The sequence below is a fragment of the Hibiscus syriacus genome, unplaced genomic scaffold (assembly GCF_006381635.1).
Source record: "Hibiscus syriacus cultivar Baekdansim isolate YM2019G1 unplaced genomic scaffold, ASM638163v2 tig00002840_pilon, whole genome shotgun sequence".
In the NCBI taxonomy this organism is placed as follows: domain Eukaryota; kingdom Viridiplantae; phylum Streptophyta; class Magnoliopsida; order Malvales; family Malvaceae; genus Hibiscus; species Hibiscus syriacus.
In genome coordinates, this window is record NW_024061947.1 from 498,119 (window position 1) to 517,954 (window position 19,836).

The window sequence follows — 19,836 nt, forward strand, 5'->3', positions numbered from 1 at the left end:
GAATCTTAGAGCAGCGTCATCCTTGTAGAACATTCCAAGCGTACAATGGCAGATAACAAGAATGTGATTTCTTTAGCTTCGAGCTTCTTAAAGGTTTTCGCTTGAAACTCGACGTTGGTAGCGCCCTAAGAAAAACGAGATCGATTTTCTGAATTCCAAGTCGCATGCCAATTTGTAAGGACTTCTTCCTTCATAATCAGTTTTGATATGAGTTTAGGTACTTCAAGGTTTCTCCCATTTCTTCTCAATCCTTTTCCTTTCTCTTCTTCCTTCCCTCTCTAAGATCCTTAGCAAGGTAAGATCTTGAGCTTTTTTATACTTTATTTTCGTCCTAATAAACCTCTCAACAACCTCATTTTTTAATATTCAAGCTTTGTGTTTTATTTTTGCAAGAACAATAGGCGTTTTCATCATCTAAGCCTTGAGGAGGGTGATTTCTAGCTAATGAAGGTTCATTTCAGGTTTCTAAAATCAAGGTAGTGTATTTCTAATCCTTTGGTGTGTTAAGCTTTCATAAATTTAAAGACTTTACTAAGATTTGAGTATTTAAGTATTTTAGGGTTTATATTTGATTTTATGATCAAAAAAGTTTTAGAGGTTTAGAAGATATTTTTATGCCACTTTAAGACCCTAGTTAACTCCTTAAAGCTTTATCACATGATTATGAACCAAACTATGGCGTTTAGGATGATTTTTGGGTGTTTTCTCAAGGTTAATAACTATTTCAGGGTTTGAGTATCGATACTGGGATGAATAGTATCAATATTGGATGAATTAGGGTAAAAATTAGGGATTTCAGGCAGGAAGTATCGATACTGACCCCTTGGTATTGATACTAAGGGTTTAGTAACTATACAAGATGCTGGTCTCCATACCGAAGGACTAGTCTCCATACAGAATGACTTTTATCCATACCGAAGATTGAGTATACATTCTGAAGGCTTGATATCAATACCCAAAGTTGTTGAGTGACTTCAAGATGTCAAATAGACTCAAGAGTGATGCGTTTAATATCATTTAAGATGAAACATCTATCTTGGGTACAATAAAATGACTAAAATGGCCTTAGGGCTAAAATTATCAATATACCATTATGGGCCTTAGAGCGAGTAACTAAGAACGAATGATCATTATAGAGGATATACCGACAAGCGGTATGATGAATTAACTAGACTACGAAATATAAGAATCATGTACTATGAGGGTGTCAGCAAATGGTGGACGTACAGTGGTCCCTCTAACTCAAGGGTGAATTAAAGGAAAGCGTAGCAAGAGCAACTAGAGTGTCGCTACTCAGAGTTGAACCCGAGTCAGGTATCGGGCTAGCCAGTTCCTCATATAATAAGTAAGCCTTTGCTTAACGGTTTAGATGAGAGAACAAGCGAGATAACAAGTAGTGTGACGTTGACTTCACTTTAGTGAGTCCAGGTATGTTAAGGTATATCCAAGTTACCATAGTTGCCCTAGTGGGACATTACCAGTGTGAGAGGCACTTCAGGGACTAACTAGGGTGCGAGACCTGTACACTCGCAAGAGTGGGTTAGCAATGTTAATATTATGTGGCCTATGGGCTTTAGATATGCATGGTTAGTTATCTTAGTTCAGTTGGGTAAGCTTTCGATGCACGTAAATTCCGATTCTTACCTCTAGGCTTTTATGTATTCAAGGTAGGCTGGGGTATTGCTTCGAGATGCACATAAATTCCTCCGATCACACCACCAGACCTATCCCATGTCCGTTTGTGTCAGTCATGCATGTATAGTCTCATCATTTCAGTATGTTAGATATGTTAAAGCTTGGCTTGAAGGCTATGTGAGACCAAGCCAATGCTTTAGTTTGTGCGGGAATTGTAACGATGTTATGTGACACCAGATTCCCCTAGTGATCTACCTGATGGTTATGTGAAGACCAGAAGATCATTCAGAATGTTTATGAGACATCGGGTTCCCTAAATAATTAGTGTCTAAGAGCTATGTGAGACCAAATACTGATCAAATTTGTATTCAGATAATGCACAGTATGTCAGATTTTCATTCAGAAAATGCACGGGAGTATCATTATTGCATTTAGATAATGCGTAGCATGTTCAATCATTAGGGTTAGAGACCTTTTAGAGGTGTACTCATGGCGATGCTCTTAAATGAGGATTAAGGGAAGTGTGAGACCCCTATTTCAGTGATAGAGCAATAAAGACTTAAGTAGGTAACACTTGATCTAGCTTATGCATGCACCTACTACATAGTACCATGTCTTCAATATGCTTATGTTTATGAAATTCTTATGCTGCTCTAGATTAGTGATTATACGACTAGGCTTTGTAAGCTCACTCTTCGGATGTTTTCTGTTGGCAGGTTTCTAGTGTGGGTCGTTCGTTGAGTATCATCGTTACAGGACTTCCAGCATATCCAACATAATATTGTACTATAGTTTTAGTGGGCATGTGTATTCATAAAACCTCACTTATATATTTAAGTTATATTATTTGTTTTAAATTATGTATCATGAAGTTCTGATTTTTGTAAAATGTTTTATATTTGTTATTTATGTTTTAATTATGATACCATTGAGTACATTTGAAAAGAAAATGAACATATTTTAAAACTCAGGAGTTGCATCGACATCCCAATGTGGCACTTTAAGCCAAATTGGGCTTAGGGTGTTACATTATGTCATTTAATGTTCCTCAAATCCTTTATGGTTTAGCTTAGCCAGTGATATTTCCATTGCAAAACAAATCAGCAAATGGCACCCAAATTTGAAAATCAACACTTGAATTATCAATATTTGCTGCAAAATCTAAACTTCAGTTCTCTCAAACACAGCGCAACCATTTGTATAAAATCCTCCGCTTCTGATGAATTCCATTTACGAGATAACAGCGAAAGGGAATTTTCATCAGCAGCAATCTTAGGAACTGGTCAGAACTTAACTAATAGCTGTGACAACAGAGCCACAAATCTCAATTATACCTATCTGAAGCCACCTAGAATACACAGCTGTTGAAGTACATATATATATATATATATATTTCTCCACAAAAAGCAAAATTTATTAAAGGTCAACTTACTGTACAGGAGGTAACAGTGTCATTCAATCAAAACGAAGAACTAAGCTCAAGTTCATCTTCAAGATCATCGCCTTCTTCGAAAAGCTTTAGGAACCTAGCCTGATCTTGTTGCCTCTTCTTCTTTTGCCAGTATTTATAAGCCATCACCATCGCAATTATTATTACAATTAAAACAGCCAGACCAATCAGTACAATAATAGCAACCCGCGTTTTATTCCTTGTATCACCCATTTCAAAACCCGAACCGGTAGCACCTAACACCCAGCAAATAAAGCATTGTCAGCATATATTGATAGACCATATGGCATTTGAAATTAAACTGGGATAGTACAAATGGAACACTACATCTGAATCTGGAGAGCTTAAGCAAACAATTTCAAAACAATTCTATAAGAGGAAAAATAGATTATATGAACACATGATGAATAAGTTGTATTTTCAGCCTTAAAACCTTCTCAGGCGATTCCATAGTCCTGCTGGTATGCCTAACCTTAGCCTTAAACAAGTATTTGGCTCTTTTAATCATGTCAAAGGAATTTAGGATTTCCTAATTAAATGGGGCCGAAGAAAACAATTTAATTTCAGCAATATTTTAAACTTGAAGAATAAGAACCAGAAAATCTAATGCAAGAACAATGACACAAAATGGAATATTTTGTAACAGGAAAAGGAAATGAGAATCAAGCATGCCCTCAACAAGCCCATTGATAGGGCATAACAGTTCCAAACCATAGATTAGGAGAGAAGAGCTAAAAAAATCCTCTTACCAGCTGGAAGAGACTTGCAATCTTGGCAGTTAAATGTAGCATTAAGTTCCTTTCCTTTGAACAATACATATTTCCCAGTAGCATTGAAGTCCGAAGCACAAAACTCCCATTCATCAAACATATCATCTGGTTTAAAGGTGTCCTTCTCATAGAACCCACACCGCTTGCATTTTTTGCTTTCAAGTTCAGTAAGAGGCTGAAAACACAAAGATTACACATTTTATTGTACTCTTCGGAAACAAATAAATCGTCATACACGCAAATTCGGTATATAGCAGCAACAACTCAGGAAGAGCTCAGTTAAAGTAAAATGTAATAGCACCCTTATCCAGACCAAACTTATGTGAAACTCAAATGGGCAGCCTAGTTCGATTAATTCTTCTGTCTCCCAAATCTCAATGAACCAGTAAAACATAGAGAGCAAAGAGTTAATACAGTCCCTAAAGAACCTTTGATTCAACACGCATAATGCGAGAATTTACATTAAGTTGCCATCCACACAGAAGAAAATTCAAACGACCACAACTTCTCCAAGTTTCCACTAGGGATTGCATATTTCATAAAGCTATACATAATTGAAGTTTTAATATCTCTATTAATACAGGATCAAGAAAATCTTCTGAAAAATTGAGCCCTGATTTTTATTATATCAATTCATTTTACACTAACTGACAGTACTTAAGGAAAATATTGAAAATCAGGGAAAATTATAAAAAAAACCTGCCAAGATTCTTCGCCCTTGAAAGAATAGACGACGTCTTTTTTGGTGACATCTGGCAAAACCGTCTCGTTCTCTCCTTTGCATGAGAAATAAACCGTCGGACTTAGTAGCCACTCGTGCGTGTTGAATATTTCAATCGAATCCAAAGTAACTTCTGCCGATGAAATTAATCCTAAAGGGAAAAAAGAAACAAATTAAAATCATATCAACATCAAATCTACTGCATACAACTTCCGTGTGTTTGTCTGTCGGGAAAATTAATATACCTGGAAAACAGCTGAAGAAAATCCACCAGACCAGAAAACGAAAGAAAAGTCTCCAACTTAGCCGATTACGAATCGACATAGCGAGCCAAAAGATTACCAAAGATTCGAGGAAGAAAAAGGGAACGATTAAATCACAGAAATTAGGAAAAGTGCGCAGTACGCACCTTTCCTTCCTACGGTTTTCTTCGTATTTTTATTAAATCTTTTGGTAAACGAAATTAATAATAATAATAAAAAGAAAAAGAAAATTATGAGAGGAATGGGAGTTTATTTTCTTTAGTTTGCGTGAGAACGAGTACAAACAGAAAAATGGGATCGGTGACCGCTTCGCACTGCAGGTAATTGTAATACACGTCGGTCAAGTCTTTCGTAAGCGGGGTGCGCACTTATCACCCTCTGCCTTGTAGCATCTCGCCACGTGTTAAATATTAGATATTGTTCACGTTGCGAGATCTGACTGTGGTCTTAGATTAGGGCTTTCGATGGAGAGCGACTCCAATTGGACTTTTTAGCCGAAAACGAGGCTACGAGTATTATTTTATATGTAGATAGATCCATATAATTTTGCCATTTTTGGGTAAATTTTCTTGCGTAATGAGGTTGAATAAAGATTTGCTCATATAAAAGGTTGGAAAAAAATATCTTTTATCTAAGATTATTGTTACATTTCGATTGTTTGACGATTACTACAAGACGTCAAGATTATACGTCTTCAAAAAAATATCATTCCAACTACAACGTTGTTAGTTTATAGGCATACATGCATCTTAGAACAAGATGTCGAGCCTTTTATACGTTTTTATAAAAACGTTAGATGGTCCATACGACGAGTCTAGAAACCACCCTATTTGAGAAAATAAATTGGAGTGATCGATATATAGAAATTTATTTTACCAAAAATAACATCTCAACAATTTTGCCATTTTTCATATGCTTACTTTAATTTTGTATACTTCTTAATTAAATAATATAAAGAAATTTTAATTATTTATGTGATCTAAACATATTCCTAACTTTCGAGGTCAAATACATAAATTAAAAATATAACTTTTTTTTTGGGGAAAATTAAAATATAACTTGAAATGTTATAAAAGAAAGAAAATAAAATAAGAAGAATATAAGAATAAAAGATATGAAAATAAGAAAAATAACTTGTACTATTTTTTCAATTAAATACTTTATATTGATAAACAGAAAATTTTAGAGCTGAGAGATGAGCTGACTACAATTAATCTTCATTTTCATTGTTTCGAGAGATGAGAAACAAAGAAGCATCAGCAATTTTAGAGCTCACTTGCACTTACGGATTAAACGTACAAAATATAGAACCTTTAACCTGCAGTTGCACTTGACTTGATTTTAGCTAGTCACCCTTCTTTGCTAAACTCAACAGCACTCCAGCACTAAGGCTCGTCGCGACAAAACCGAGTGACGCCTCTGTAGAAATATGAAATCCTGCATCAATGAATTAAAACATGAAGTTCTCTTTTAAGTTCTTTTCGAAAATAAAGAAGAATTTGTATCGACCAATACGGATACAAGGTACAAAACCGAAGAAATCCAAGATCATTTTACACCCAATGAAACCTAGAACAACAGCAATGGAAGGCTGCCAAAGGAAGGGAAAAGAATCAGTATAAAAGTTGTCGGTACAAATTTGTACTTATCGGTGTACATGTTAAGCGCCAAACACAACAGTTATCTGCAAGATAAGTACGAATTGGCAACAGAATATTGACATGAATTGTACGAGTCACATGGATATATCTTCAATTATTTATGATGATTCATCACATTCTCGTCATGTACAGGTAAAAGCTAATATTCGAAGTTCTACATTTTCACTGGCTTCAAATCTAAGGCATACGCATAAGAAGGTCAAATGGAGAGAGTAAACATAACCTGCAAGTATTCCAGATCTGCCATACCCTCAGCAATGAGTGTGTAAAGTGACCTTAAACCTTGAAGGGACGGCAATATAGTAAATTAATCATATTGTATGACTGAGTGTGTGTGCACGGGCGTGCATGCACAAGAAAGAGACAAGAAAGAAAAAGAATTACCTAAGATGGCGAAAATATTAGATGAAAAAACTATAAAAGGATCCCGTGTAACGCCAAAAACAGCTGGTATTGAATCAACCTAAAGAAAATGGAAATTTGCATCAGTATCCTCATTGCATCATTAACCAGCAAGTCCATATCCTAGGCATGTGTGAGGAATAATGAGAACCTACAGCAAATGCTATATCACTGAGCTCAATAACTGCTACTGTGAGAAGCAAAGGAGTGGCCTGTCCAAAATATTTGACACCTGTTAGAATCAAGAATTCATTCAACTCAGTAAAGGAATTCAAATTTGTTTCAGAATGAGAAAAGACTGCTAGTTCACACAAACATGATGTGATAAAGTTAACAAGAACCGAGGATGTGAAGCTTGTTATAGAAGACTTACTTGCCAAATGTTGTCCCATTTAGTTATAAATTTATTGCCATCATAATTAGCTGCAACAATAAAAGCAAAAGGAATTAAAACCACAATCAAAAGCTTTAAGAAGTGTAAATAAATTAGCTGAGTTCGTTAATAAAGATAGCAGCCAGCACACAAGTAGTCAACTTTTAAACAATAGACAGAATAACTACATAAGATCGAATGAAAGTGGAACAGAATGCAATTCAAAAGTAGAATATCACGTGTGACGGGGATAAATCTCTGGCATGTCTTCACTATGAAGTTGTCAGACAGATCAGTGTCGTCTTCCTCACTGGAAAATAGCTATCACAAGAAAATGCAATACGATGAGCCAATAGGATTTGAACTCAATGAAGCAAACATAACACGTGGAAAACTGTCATAAATTTAGCAAATAAGATACCACAACATATTAGATAAATAGCAACTTGATTGTCACATTAATCAGTAGACATACAGTACCTTGAACGATGAGAATAAGAGTATAGCAGCCAGTAGTAGGTTGACCACCTCAAACCTCTATTAACAGCAGAGGGGAGTTTATGAGCCCAGAAAAGAAGCATGACAGATGCAAACTTAAAAATTGAACAATGATCCACCTGAAGTGTAGCTGTTCCAAGTAATATCAATGACAAACGAAAGATGATTGCACCAGCAATACCATATGAAAGAACCCGATTCTGCATTTTGTACATAAAAAACTTTAAATTACAAGGGGTTAGCATGGAAAAGCTCACCATGTGTGAGGATATCTTTTCCAGAGATGTTACAGTAAAAACTGACAGCCTCAGGCTGTATGGTTATATGGAATTATAACAATGTCTTAAGCAATAGAAAACTGTATGGCACCTGATACATATGTGGCACTTTGAAGTACTTGAAGATCAGAATAAAAACAAACAAATTGTCTACTGACAAACTTTGCTCCAATAGGTACCTGAAAGGAAATCATATAACTACAGCAATGGCAGGCAAAAGAGAAAAACCCAAGCTGAAAAATCTGAAATTCATTTAAAACAAGAAAAAAAGCCATGTATTATCAGTCAGATAGATATTATGGAACAAGTGACTAATGGGTAACTTTCAACACTAATATCCAAAATACCCAGCAAAAAATTCTGATGCCTTGCCAACTCCCTCCTTCAACCCCACACCAACTCCAAAAGCAACTGCAGAGCACACCTAAACATAATAATGAATACCCAAAATGTCTTAATCCACAAAGGAAAATATGAATCCACATTCAATAAAGAATAAACAGCAATGATTTTGAGAGAACTTACCCAAAAAGCAACACTTTTAGCAGATGATACATAAGCTTTATTTTCCTGAAGTTTCTCCTTGGAATTAGCATAAGAATTCTGCTCATCTGCAGATTTATCCCATAAATCCATCATTTTCTCCAAAAACGATATAAAAAAAGCTTCAATTTAGGAGATTAATATAAATTCCTTAAGTTAAAAAAAAATTAAATCACCTTCAGACAATTGATCCTCCTCCTCCATTCCCCTGGAGCGAGCAACCGGGAAACATATTGCCTGGCGATTATGGCTCACTGTAAGATGAATCGCAAATTAAAATGGAAAATAAAAAAAAATAAAAACATGATCAAAATATGCCGCCAGCCAGACAGCCAGTCTTCTATTATCCGGTACTTACAAAATTAAAAATTAAAGATTAAAGTTTTGCTTGGTTGAGTTAAAGATTAAAGTTTTGCTTGGTTGAAAAAATAAATAAATTTTCATCTTTCTATTCTTCTACCTTTATTTTTTCATTTTCCAAGCCTCTTTCCACTCTACAAAGTACAGCCAATATATTGTTCCTTTTAATTTAAAAATTATAGTTTCAATGCTTAATCATCAACACTAATAGTATTTTCTACCCATTCTTTTATCAATATAGTCAAGAAAATCCATCAGCTTCACAAACAAATAATTATGAATTCAGGAAACACACATTATACTAAGCAAATTTTGACAGACAAGAATACTTATTGTATCAACAGTTGAACATTTTTTTTTTACTTTTTAAGTACATTGATTAAATCTCAAAGTTCGCCGGAACTGATTGTATATTTTGGCAAAAAAGAAAAAAAAACAAATACTTCAACGCACGGATCATAAGAGCATGGTGGAAAGATACCTGAATGGATGACGGAGAGACGAGGATTTGAGAACCGGACTCCGGTCCATCTGGGAGATTGAACAGTAGTCGAGACCGAGGAAACTCTGAGATCGGAGTTGAGGGCGATGCAAATGGCACCGCCATGGGGAACGACTGAGGCTAATCCCATGGAAGCTTGAGCTATGAGCTCCGGTAAGAATATTCTAGTCGGGAATTTTGACATGTGAGGGAAGGCAAATAGATGAAGAGAACGGCCTAAATAAATCTTATCCACTGAAATTGAATCGGTATCCTTTTAACCGCCCCCCCCCCCGGGCGGGGGGATTCACTGTGTTTAACTGTTGAGTTAATTTAAAATTTTTTAGTTTTAATTTTAATTTTGAATAAAAGTTCAATTTAATTAAAAAATTGAAAATTAAAATATTTTTTTATTTTTTTAATTAATTTGGTTATTTTATAATTTGATTCATATTTTTTTCATTTTTTTAATTCATCTTACATTTTAACTCTAGTTTAATAAAATTTAAATCAATATTCATTAATCACGATAAAATACATATATAACTTTATTTTTCTGATAACAAATTTCTTAATTTTTAATTTAATATTTTATTCACTTTAATCTCCACATTGTATGTTTATAAAAATTCTTTATTCTCATTGATTATCAATTATTTTATAGTCTCACTAATATTTTTAAAAAAAAAAATTAAGTGGCCTATACAAGAGCCTCAATCTTCCGATGTGAGCTTAGAGCTCTTGAAATGACTTCGAGGAATACTAGTTAGAGAAGATGGAATACTTGCGTTAAACAAAGATTATTATCCTTCGTTTGAGAGAAAATGTCGATACACCTTTACTAGTGTAAAGATAATTTTATCTATTAACCGAATTATATTAAAGAAAAAAATTGAGTCGTTTCTTTTATTATAAGTCTCTGATCAATTCATTTTTCTGACATTTTTTCAACTGATGAGAGTAATTGGTTATAATATGGAGGCCACTTTTGAAGACTATCAGTTTTTCGTTAAAGTAGATCTTCGAAAAAGTTCCCTCTGTTTATTAATCTTTCAAAGAACGCATATTCTCTCGATATAGGAGTATTATAGTCTCCAATGCAATTACAATACATAAAAAAGACCTCTAACATAATGATATGATCTATTAGAATAAAATTAAAGATTTAACGATCAAATCAACCTATAAATCTATGAGTAATGATCTTATGATTGGCTTCATCAACTAGAGTTAAGATAAATATTTCTGTTACAACTGAGAAGAGGTATTGAATTTTTTTACACCCATTTATAGTATTCATCTTCCTTCTCACAGCTTTCTCCTCTTGTTTTACTATAAACACTTACAACAATTTTTTATCCAAATTAAAAGAAGTGAATTACCTACAGTCGACGTCATCAACAATCAACAATTTTATCTATTATTATAGATATAATTCAAGTTGCTTAGAATATTATGAAATTTAAATCCATTCAATTACTTTAATTGTGAATATTAGATTTATATACATAAATATAATTTAGATTAATTAAAAGCATTTTAATATTAATATTAATATGTTTTAATATAATTTTATACTAATATTAATTTAATATTAAAATAATTTAATATTAATTTATGAATGCATTAACAATAATTTAATAACATATAAAAAATGCCCAATTTATTTTAAATTTAATTTAAATGCTAATTTTGTTTATTATTTAATAATTTTAAGGTTTACTTTATGATTATGTGTTGTATTACCTTTTTAAAAGATTCAAGTTTTTTCAGTACTAAGGAGCCTAAGGAGGACCCATGATGTCGCGTAGAAAGAGGGCATCGATTTGCGCCGTAGTGAGTCCAAATGGATAAGTTGGCCGAAGTTGTTCCCAACAATCTTAGCGAAGTGATCAACAGCCATATTGGCTTCTCGTTGGCTTGCACACAGAGCTCGATTGAGCAAAACCACAATATCACGTGTCGAGTTAAAACCCACAAGCATGAGCACATGTTTTTATTATATATTATTTGTCATAATTTTTTAATGAAAATTGATTTTAAAAATAAAAAATTGATATTTTTGATGAAATTGATTTAATTTGAATTAGAGTCGTTATCGACCTTTGGGTTAGGTACGCCAAATATCTAGAAATGTCTTTAAAACAATTTTAAGAAAAATCATTTAAAAGATAAAAATTGGTTTGCGGGTATCAAATATTATTTTTTAAGGGTTTGAGAGTCGATTACGCGTGAAGAATGATAAGTACCCCACAACGCTCAGAATTAGTAATTTCGATTATATGTTGTCTAAAATAGTGAAATTTTACAAATTGGAATTCAAAACTTAACTTACGATCCTTTTATTTCTATTAATTTAAAAAATGAGTGAAATTCTTTTTGAAAAATAAAAGACTTGATGAAATTGATTTAATTCACTCGATTTATTTAAAAAAGATGTTCACTTATCACGTGAATTAATGAAAATTGAAATCAAGGCATGTTGGACGCAATTCCATTAACTCACGACGCATAACACATTACCTTTGATAAGTTTTGAAAACAAGAAAACAAATATATGATTCATGAATGCAGCAATAATAAATGACATATAAAGGATGAATGAAATATCAAATATAACATGAAAAATAATAATAAATAAAATAAAATAAAAATCGTTTAATATTTATATATGAGAATCCATAATTTATTTACTTTAATGCTTATAATATAAATAAATAATAAAAAATATTAAAAAATATTTTATTCAAATAACCCTTGAAAGAGCATCCCATATTTTTGGAAGTTTTCCATAGATTAATCTAATAATTAACAAAGAATCTCATAAAATTCTATTGACAAGAATGATTTGTATAGATATATAATACAATACTTAAAAATATCCTTTTAATAAAGATATAATTACACACATAAATAATATATATATTAAAAGTAGAAAAAATGCGTACATATAAATAATAATACATGGACCTATTAACAAGTATGGAGGGGAAAAGGGTCAATAACATAAATAATATGAAATATATATACTAGTAGAACAAATAACCAAGTAATAACACTCGAGACTAAAATATAAACATATAAAATTGCAAGCTAAATCCGTAAAGCAACATAAAAATGAGAAAAAAGGTCATTAGGATTAAAATGAACACACAACAAAATTTAGAAACCAAATTAGAAAATCAAAGAACCTTGATTTGGGGATCAAATTACATTATATCAAAAAAGGGTGGAGCATTTACAATGTTTTATGGTTCTAACCTGGTTTCCCTAGTTTCCCTAAACTACATCATTTTGGGAGACTTATATATACCATATAAAAAAAATTAACCCTAGCCCCCCATTTGTTCATCTTCCCCGTTGTTTACTCTTCTCTTCCTCTCAAACCCCTTTTTTTCATTCATGGATGGAAAATCACCGCAATAACCACCATATTCCAGTGACTCCAGAAGAACTCGAAATTCATTCGGATTTAACATATGAGGAAGAACTGGTTCAAATTTTAGCTCATAAAATTAAGCAATTAAGGAACAAGACTATTCCATTAGTCAAAGTATTGTGGAGAAATCACAAAGTAGAGGAAGCAATATGGGAGTGTGAAGAGGATATGAGGAATCAGTACCCTCATCTCTTTGTGTAATGAAAATTCAAGGACGAATTTTCTTAAAGGGGGAGATTTGTAACAGCCTCAATACCGAGTTAGTGACTAAATTATAAAACTTCAGAATTTGGTGATTAAAATAGAATGATTGAATAGTGTTGTAATTTGGTATAGGGTTAAATTGCAAGGAAGATGGAATTGAAGGATAGAATGGTCATTTGTAAGGGAAAATAATTAAGATTTCTTATATTTATATTAGCTACACGTGGAAAGAAGGAAGTAAAACATAAGCTTCCATAATTCTCTTCTTCTCTTCTTTCCTCCCAACGTAAAAACTCATAGCAAATGTGAGATTTCTCATAAGTTGTTTGTTAGTTGAAATTTAAGTCTGGTTTTGATCCTTAGATGCTAATTAAGCTTATGGAAAGCTTAATTTTCTTTAAAGCCATAAGGTGAGGAAGTTATAAGAGATTAAAGAAAATAGGTTTTTAAATAAATTTATGGGAAAGAGTTGATAAGTTGAATTTGAAGTTTAATTTGACTTGTCATCGTGCTAATTAAGGAATATGAAGTGTTAGAATTGTATTTAGAACATATTGAAATTTGAGTATGATTCTTGAATTACATATGATGGATATGATTTTGAGGTTAAAGATGATTTTCATGGATATAAGTTGGTTTAAGTAATGATGGTTGGGTTTAATGACATGATAGGGGTTTAAAATAGAGGAATTGAGTGAAGAATTAATTATTTTCGGGCTTAAAATACAATTTCTGGGTTGTGTGCATCGATGCACTCTCAAATAAATAAACATCGAATGTAATTAGTGCATCGATGCATAAGGAGTGCATCGATGCACCTGCTTAAAATACAAACATCGAATGGGATTTATGCACTGATGCATAGATAATGCATACCTTCATTAAAAGTTGGAAATAACTTTCTTATTAGCCTAAGGAGTGATAGTTAAGAATATATTAATTAGTATGTTGATTAGTATCAACGTATTACTATGTAGATATAGAACATAATTTCGTTCCGGAACAAACAAAGTATTAGGATCAAGTCAAAACAAGCAAGGCCAAGGTGAGTGCCACACTAGATAGAATTGTACGGAGATAAGACTTGCGATAAGTCTATCTCTTATAATTGAATTCATGATTTCATATTCATGTACATGCATCCATATATATATATATTGGATGCAGTGATTTCATGCATAATTCATTTATGCTTTAATATGATATTATATGAAAGAATGAAATTGTCAGAGAATCCTTCCAGGTATGTGAAATAAGAGAAATGATCATGTGAAGTGACTGATGTGTTTACATGGATAGTGATGAAAGAGATATGAAATGAGAAATGTATTTATAATTAAGCCCATGTTATGTAATATGAGAGTTGTAGGTATAATTGGCATGCCAAGAGTCAATGGATAATCAGTGGTCCTTCGGGACAAATATTCAGTACCCCTTGAGGGAATTATACGAGCTGTGGTGACAACATAGTGCACAACCTCTATGTACTCACATACCTTTGTTCTCAATAATATACATGGGCAATCCAAAGATCAATTAAACTAGAATTATTATAAGAATATATGTTTTATATGTGAATGTTACTATCATATATGTTATAGTGAAGTAGATGCATGCAAATAAAGATGTCATGATCAGATAGAAAGAATGCATGTTCATGAATGCATTGTTATGTATATATATTTGTATATTATGCCTCACTAAGTCTATGACTTAGCGTGTAAGTGATTTACACGCATGTACCAAGAATCAAGAGGAGCAGTAATAGAGGCGGCAAGGATAGCATCACTACTAAAAGATCAGATCAGAAGTAATTGACAAAGTAGGTATTTTGGTTGTGTATAGAGTGTTGGCATGTAATAAGTGGTTAATTACGAATGCTCTGATCGATTTTGTATTTTGTGATCTCTTTTATGTAAATTAATGTATTTGGTTTTAATGAAAGTTTAAAATTTCTCTGTTTTTCTTCAAGTGTTAAAGTTTGAAAAGTCAGTGTGACACCTCGGATTCATATTCGGGTCGGATATGGGTTAAGGGTGTTACACTTTATGTCTTTGTGAGAATTTATTCTTTATATAGACATAGGGGAATGTATCCTCTGGAGTTTAACTCGGCTGACATAAGCATCTGACGATTTTACGATCGTGGGTTTGGTAGGCCCAAGGGGGCACCAGTAAGGAAAACTTATGTACTTTTTTAGAATCAAAATGTGTTGTTGTGGGACGTTAGAGTCCATCCAAAAACTACATTCAAAACGTACGATGCTTGATTTTTTTTCTTTCCTTAAATTTAAGGCTAAAAAACATGCAAACTAGAAATGTATGCGGTTAGGATTTTTTTCTGTCAAAAAGCATGCAAGATAGAAATCATGTCCGGGTAAGAACAAAAGCATATGGGGTAAATATCATGCGAGCATGAATTGTTATAATTTTGTTTTTATTATTAATTAATCGTACTAACTTGTTTTCTTTGCTTCTCTTTTCGTCTTTTTTTGTTTGCATCATTACATATAAGTGTTGATATGTAAAGTATTCGTCAACTCTGAATAGTTTTCATTAATGGACAAAGGAGTTATGATGCAAGAGGTTAAAAATGAAGAGGTACGACAATTGTAAAAAAAAATCGAAAAGAAAAAAGAAACAGTTTGCAAGACAACAACGTGTTTGAATTGGTTAGCTACGCTTCGATTAGCCTTATTCAAAACGATGTCCAAAAACTACATAACATTTGGGATTATTGGAAGGATGAGAAAAGAAAAATAATTCAGCGCTATGGCGACATTGTGTTCCTGCTCTATGCGGAGGAGATGGCAAATGAGAGAATCAGGGAAAGCTTCATACCACCGATCGTTACAGAGACATCTGTCAAGCCGAACAAATAGTTGTCTCTGTACCTGGTGAAGGGAGAGCCATGATAACCCAAGTCGTAGAGCTTACCGTCCATCACCATTTTAATGAAATCTGAGTCAGGTTTATTAGAATAGACGCAGCCTTTGCGATCAGCGTAAGAGAGAGTAGCAATAAAATTGCCTATCACGGACCAAGTATCGTTTATAGTAGAAGCAAGGTCACAAAGATAACTTCAAAGGAAGCGACGTTTGTTAGGGGATGGGCTACCACAAACCACTTTCAAGAGAAAAGAACAATTTGAATTAGTTTCAGTCACTCTACAATGAATAAATTGAAAATGGGAAAAGAGAATTTTAATTTGAATATGGTCTTGCCAACATAGCCAAATACCACTCGAGAATCCCACATCTTCGACTCTATAAGAAGAGTTAAAACTAAGAGATTTAATAACCAAATCAATTTCTCTTTGACTAATACGAGTCTCAATAAAAACAAAAATATCGGATTTGAATCTCTAATGTACAGATTCGTAGTTCTGAAAAAACTTTTATTCTCTCATCCTTGGGCATTCCAAACTATTATTCTTGTATTCATTGTAAAAGATGGAATGTGGAAGGGAACAAAACCAATCATTCGACCTTAGTAGTCTAGTCGCCATTAAGAGGCAGGATCGAAGAGTCTGATTGAGCAGAGTCATGAAGAAGAGAATTCCCAGACGTAGAAAGGGAAAAGGAAGTCGGCTGAGACTTCGCTCCTTTCAAAGCATCACGAGACAAGCTAGTAACAAAAAGAAGAGGGTTGAAGCTGTCTTGAAAAAAAGATAATTGAGTACTTTACTGGATTGAGAATGAAGCCAGTTTTGCAACCAGGAGGATTGCAGGATGAAGAGGACAACGAGGTTCTCTCAAGGCAACAGTATTTGGCTAGATGGTGAAAAGGAGGTCGCAATAGGTTTTTTAAAGGAGAGTTGTTTCTTGCCTTTGAGTATTTGATTGTTTGCTGAGGAAGCAGGTCCGGTGTTCTTTGTGTTTAGGAGGGGGCTGTATGGTCCGTCGGTTTAGGAATTACTGGCTGAGCTTAGTGGGTCATAGGCTCAGGGGTAACCAGAGGTGGTGCTCGTGAACAGGAATATTAGTATCATTAGGGACAAAGATCAGGTTAAAGCATGAGAAGTCGATTTAAATACCACTATTTGATATTTTTTAGGCTCTAACTTGTGGGGATTACGACGAGGTATTTTCTCAATGAGCATCCATGGTCCAAACGTTTCTTCGAGAATAGGGGAAGATTCAAGATTCGAGGAAGAAGTATTCTAATTAACGGTCAGGGTGGGATATATGGGTTTTGATTTCGGACAGTGCTCTTCAGAATGGTCATACAAACCACAGTGGAAGCAAACTATTAGCAAAGACTCATAGTCCACAATTTGAATATGTCCATTAGTGGAGAGTTTGGAAACTAACGACTTGCGAAGGTTTATGTTGATTGCCATGCGAGTGAACATCCCTCTTCTACCATTGTCAGTTTGGTTGTTTATTTTGATAACCGATCCAATTCTTGTTCTGATAAATTCTATCATGCTCCTTTTATACCAAGTGATTGACAGACCCGATAGACGAACCCAAGCCATTATTCTACTTAGAAAGGATTGAGAGGGGCAAAAGTCCATCGATCAGGACTCCACGTTAGATAATGACCGAAGATTGTCCAAGGACCGTCCGTAAAAATCTTTAGACTATTTGAAGAGGATTTTAGCAGGAAATAATCATGTTCAACTTCAATCAGTTTGATCGGGTGAGAGGGTTTCCAAATATTGTAGATACGATTTTTGTAACAACCTAAACCAGTACGACACACAGTCGACCAATTTGAATGCTATACGGAACCATCGAAGTGGCTAACCAAAAAATTTCTTAATTGAAATGGTTTTCTTGAAAGTGTTAATGATAAAATAAATCGACTACATTTATATAAAATAGTTTACAATAGGAGCTCCCAAAAATAATAAATCAAAATATACAGACCAACGTTTTAAATAAAGTTACGACTCAATAAGTACAAGGGTCTAAAAATATACATGCCCTCTAAAGAAGAACTCAAGACATACTTTGTTGCACTCGGTCTGGATCTCAACTGGACAAAAGGCTCGTCAACTACTCCTCTACTAACCTGCGTAAGGAAACAAATTACAAACGTTGAGCTAACTGGTATAGTGCTACACTAACAACTAAATCATACCAAATGTATTCAATAGAATGCTCAAGCTATCGAGTCTAATGCATCAGTGAGTATACTCGTATATTGCACTCTCTACTCTCTGGTAGACATCATTGTACGGTTGAGAGTTGTGTATCTCGGAGCTCACACACTCCTCTAGAGTACTGAGGATGTGGCCCGGAATCTCTACATCGGACACAACACCCTCAACTAACCCACTACTCGCGAGTGGCGGACATTGCACCCTAGTTAGTAACTTTAAAGCGCCTTGTGCACTACCTAAGGATGTCCATACTGAAACTACTTTCTCGATACTAGTATCATTTGCTAAAGTGACTCTGGTGTCCGAACCATTTCCCGAGTTTTCAAGCAAGGCTAGTTTATGTCCCCTTATTAAACTTATTTCTAAGGAAATTATTCCTTATTCTTGTTCTCACTTGTAGTCTTATTTGAGAGTAATTGTGGAGTTCTTGGGAAGCATCATTGCCTTCTTGTAATCACTTGAAAATTAATGCCCCGAAATATATGTCGATACTGATATTGTCCACTCGGTATCGATACTCCTCCTTGGGTATCGATACTCTACTTTTAATTCAGCTAAAAAGAAAAGGGGTAATATCGATATCCTCTGACCAATATCAATACTCTTAAGATAGGGTATCGATATTGCCCAGGGTATCGATACCAATTTTTGGTTCTATGTTTTGAAAAATAGCCTCGCGTACCGATACCAAAAATGTCCTTTATTAAATAGATTTGGATACCAAGCGGTGGGTTTCGAAACCAATACCCTAGTATCGATACTCCTTTAACACTTAGGCTAATTTTTATACTGATTAAAGAATAATAATGGTATTGTTCTTATAGTACCGATACGCTTGCTCGAAATGGCCCTACTTGGGCTCGAACTTTATACTTAAACTTACCCAAACTGGTCTATTGATGTTCCCAACCATTATTAGTGTTTTATGTGATATTAAGGGGTTATAAATAAGGCTTTGAAGTATGTTATAACACTAAGACATAGAATTTACCATGAAATCGCTTAACATGCTTCAAACTCAACTTTTAAGCTAGAATATATTTCTAGTTACCTATAAATGGTATGAAAAGGTTGTAAATGTATTACCTTACTTCTTTGACTTTTAGAAAATCTCCCTAATCAACTAAGGGTCAACTTTTCGTTCCCTCTTGCTTTTGATATCTCTCGCACCTCATTCATTAAACAAAGATAAAAAAAAAGGGATTAATAACTCAACTAGGATCTTAGATTGAAGTTAAAGACACTATTTATAACTTAAATCCACTAAAATCGAGCTTCAATCACTGGGTTCTCTTAAACCTCCATAAAACCCATTTTTGGTTTCTATGGATAAAACTTGAGAAATAAAACTTAAATTGAAGCCCGAAGAATGGGGATTAATATTCTCACTTTGGTTAATCCAAACTAAACTTGAAATGCTTGAAATCTTCACTTTGGAAAGGAAGAGGAAGAGAAAAAGATAAAGGGAAAAGGATGAGTGTTTGGTGAATATTAAGGGGAATGGTTCACATAAAACATATAATAGAAATAGGGTTCCCAACTTTTGAAATAAGTAACAAGTACTTTTAATCCCTATTCTCTTAACTCAATTTAAAATCATCCTTATTACTTAACTTCTTGGGCCCAGCTCAAGCTCATCTTCAACTTAG

The 19,836-nt window shown here is 33.8% G+C and overlaps 2 protein-coding genes across 2 annotated transcripts; both read right to left on the reverse strand.

Moving 5' to 3' along the window:
* Positions 1-2,823: 2,823 nt before the first annotated feature.
* Positions 2,824-5,048, reverse strand: LOC120153035. Its single transcript, XM_039165064.1, has 4 exons — positions 4,822-5,048; positions 4,555-4,727; positions 3,835-4,030; positions 2,824-3,321 (listed from the first exon to the last, which is right to left on the reverse strand). The coding sequence occupies exons 1-4, from the start codon at positions 4,898-4,900 to the stop codon at positions 3,095-3,097; spliced, it is 675 nt and encodes a 224-aa protein (XP_039020995.1). The 5' UTR covers positions 4,901-5,048; the 3' UTR covers positions 2,824-3,094.
* Positions 5,049-5,962: 914 nt separating this feature from the next.
* On the reverse strand, positions 5,963-9,709 carry LOC120154636 (thylakoid membrane protein TERC, chloroplastic-like). The gene is made up of 14 exons (XM_039166317.1): positions 9,436-9,709; positions 8,771-8,848; positions 8,577-8,662; positions 8,399-8,475; positions 8,143-8,230; positions 7,893-7,973; positions 7,756-7,812; positions 7,515-7,596; positions 7,276-7,325; positions 7,058-7,114; positions 6,885-6,963; positions 6,724-6,782; positions 6,373-6,430; positions 5,963-6,276 (listed from the first exon to the last, which is right to left on the reverse strand). The coding sequence occupies exons 1-14, from the start codon at positions 9,638-9,640 to the stop codon at positions 6,185-6,187; spliced, it is 1,149 nt and encodes a 382-aa protein (XP_039022248.1). The 5' UTR covers positions 9,641-9,709; the 3' UTR covers positions 5,963-6,184.
* Between the last annotated feature and the right edge of the window lie 10,127 nt (positions 9,710-19,836).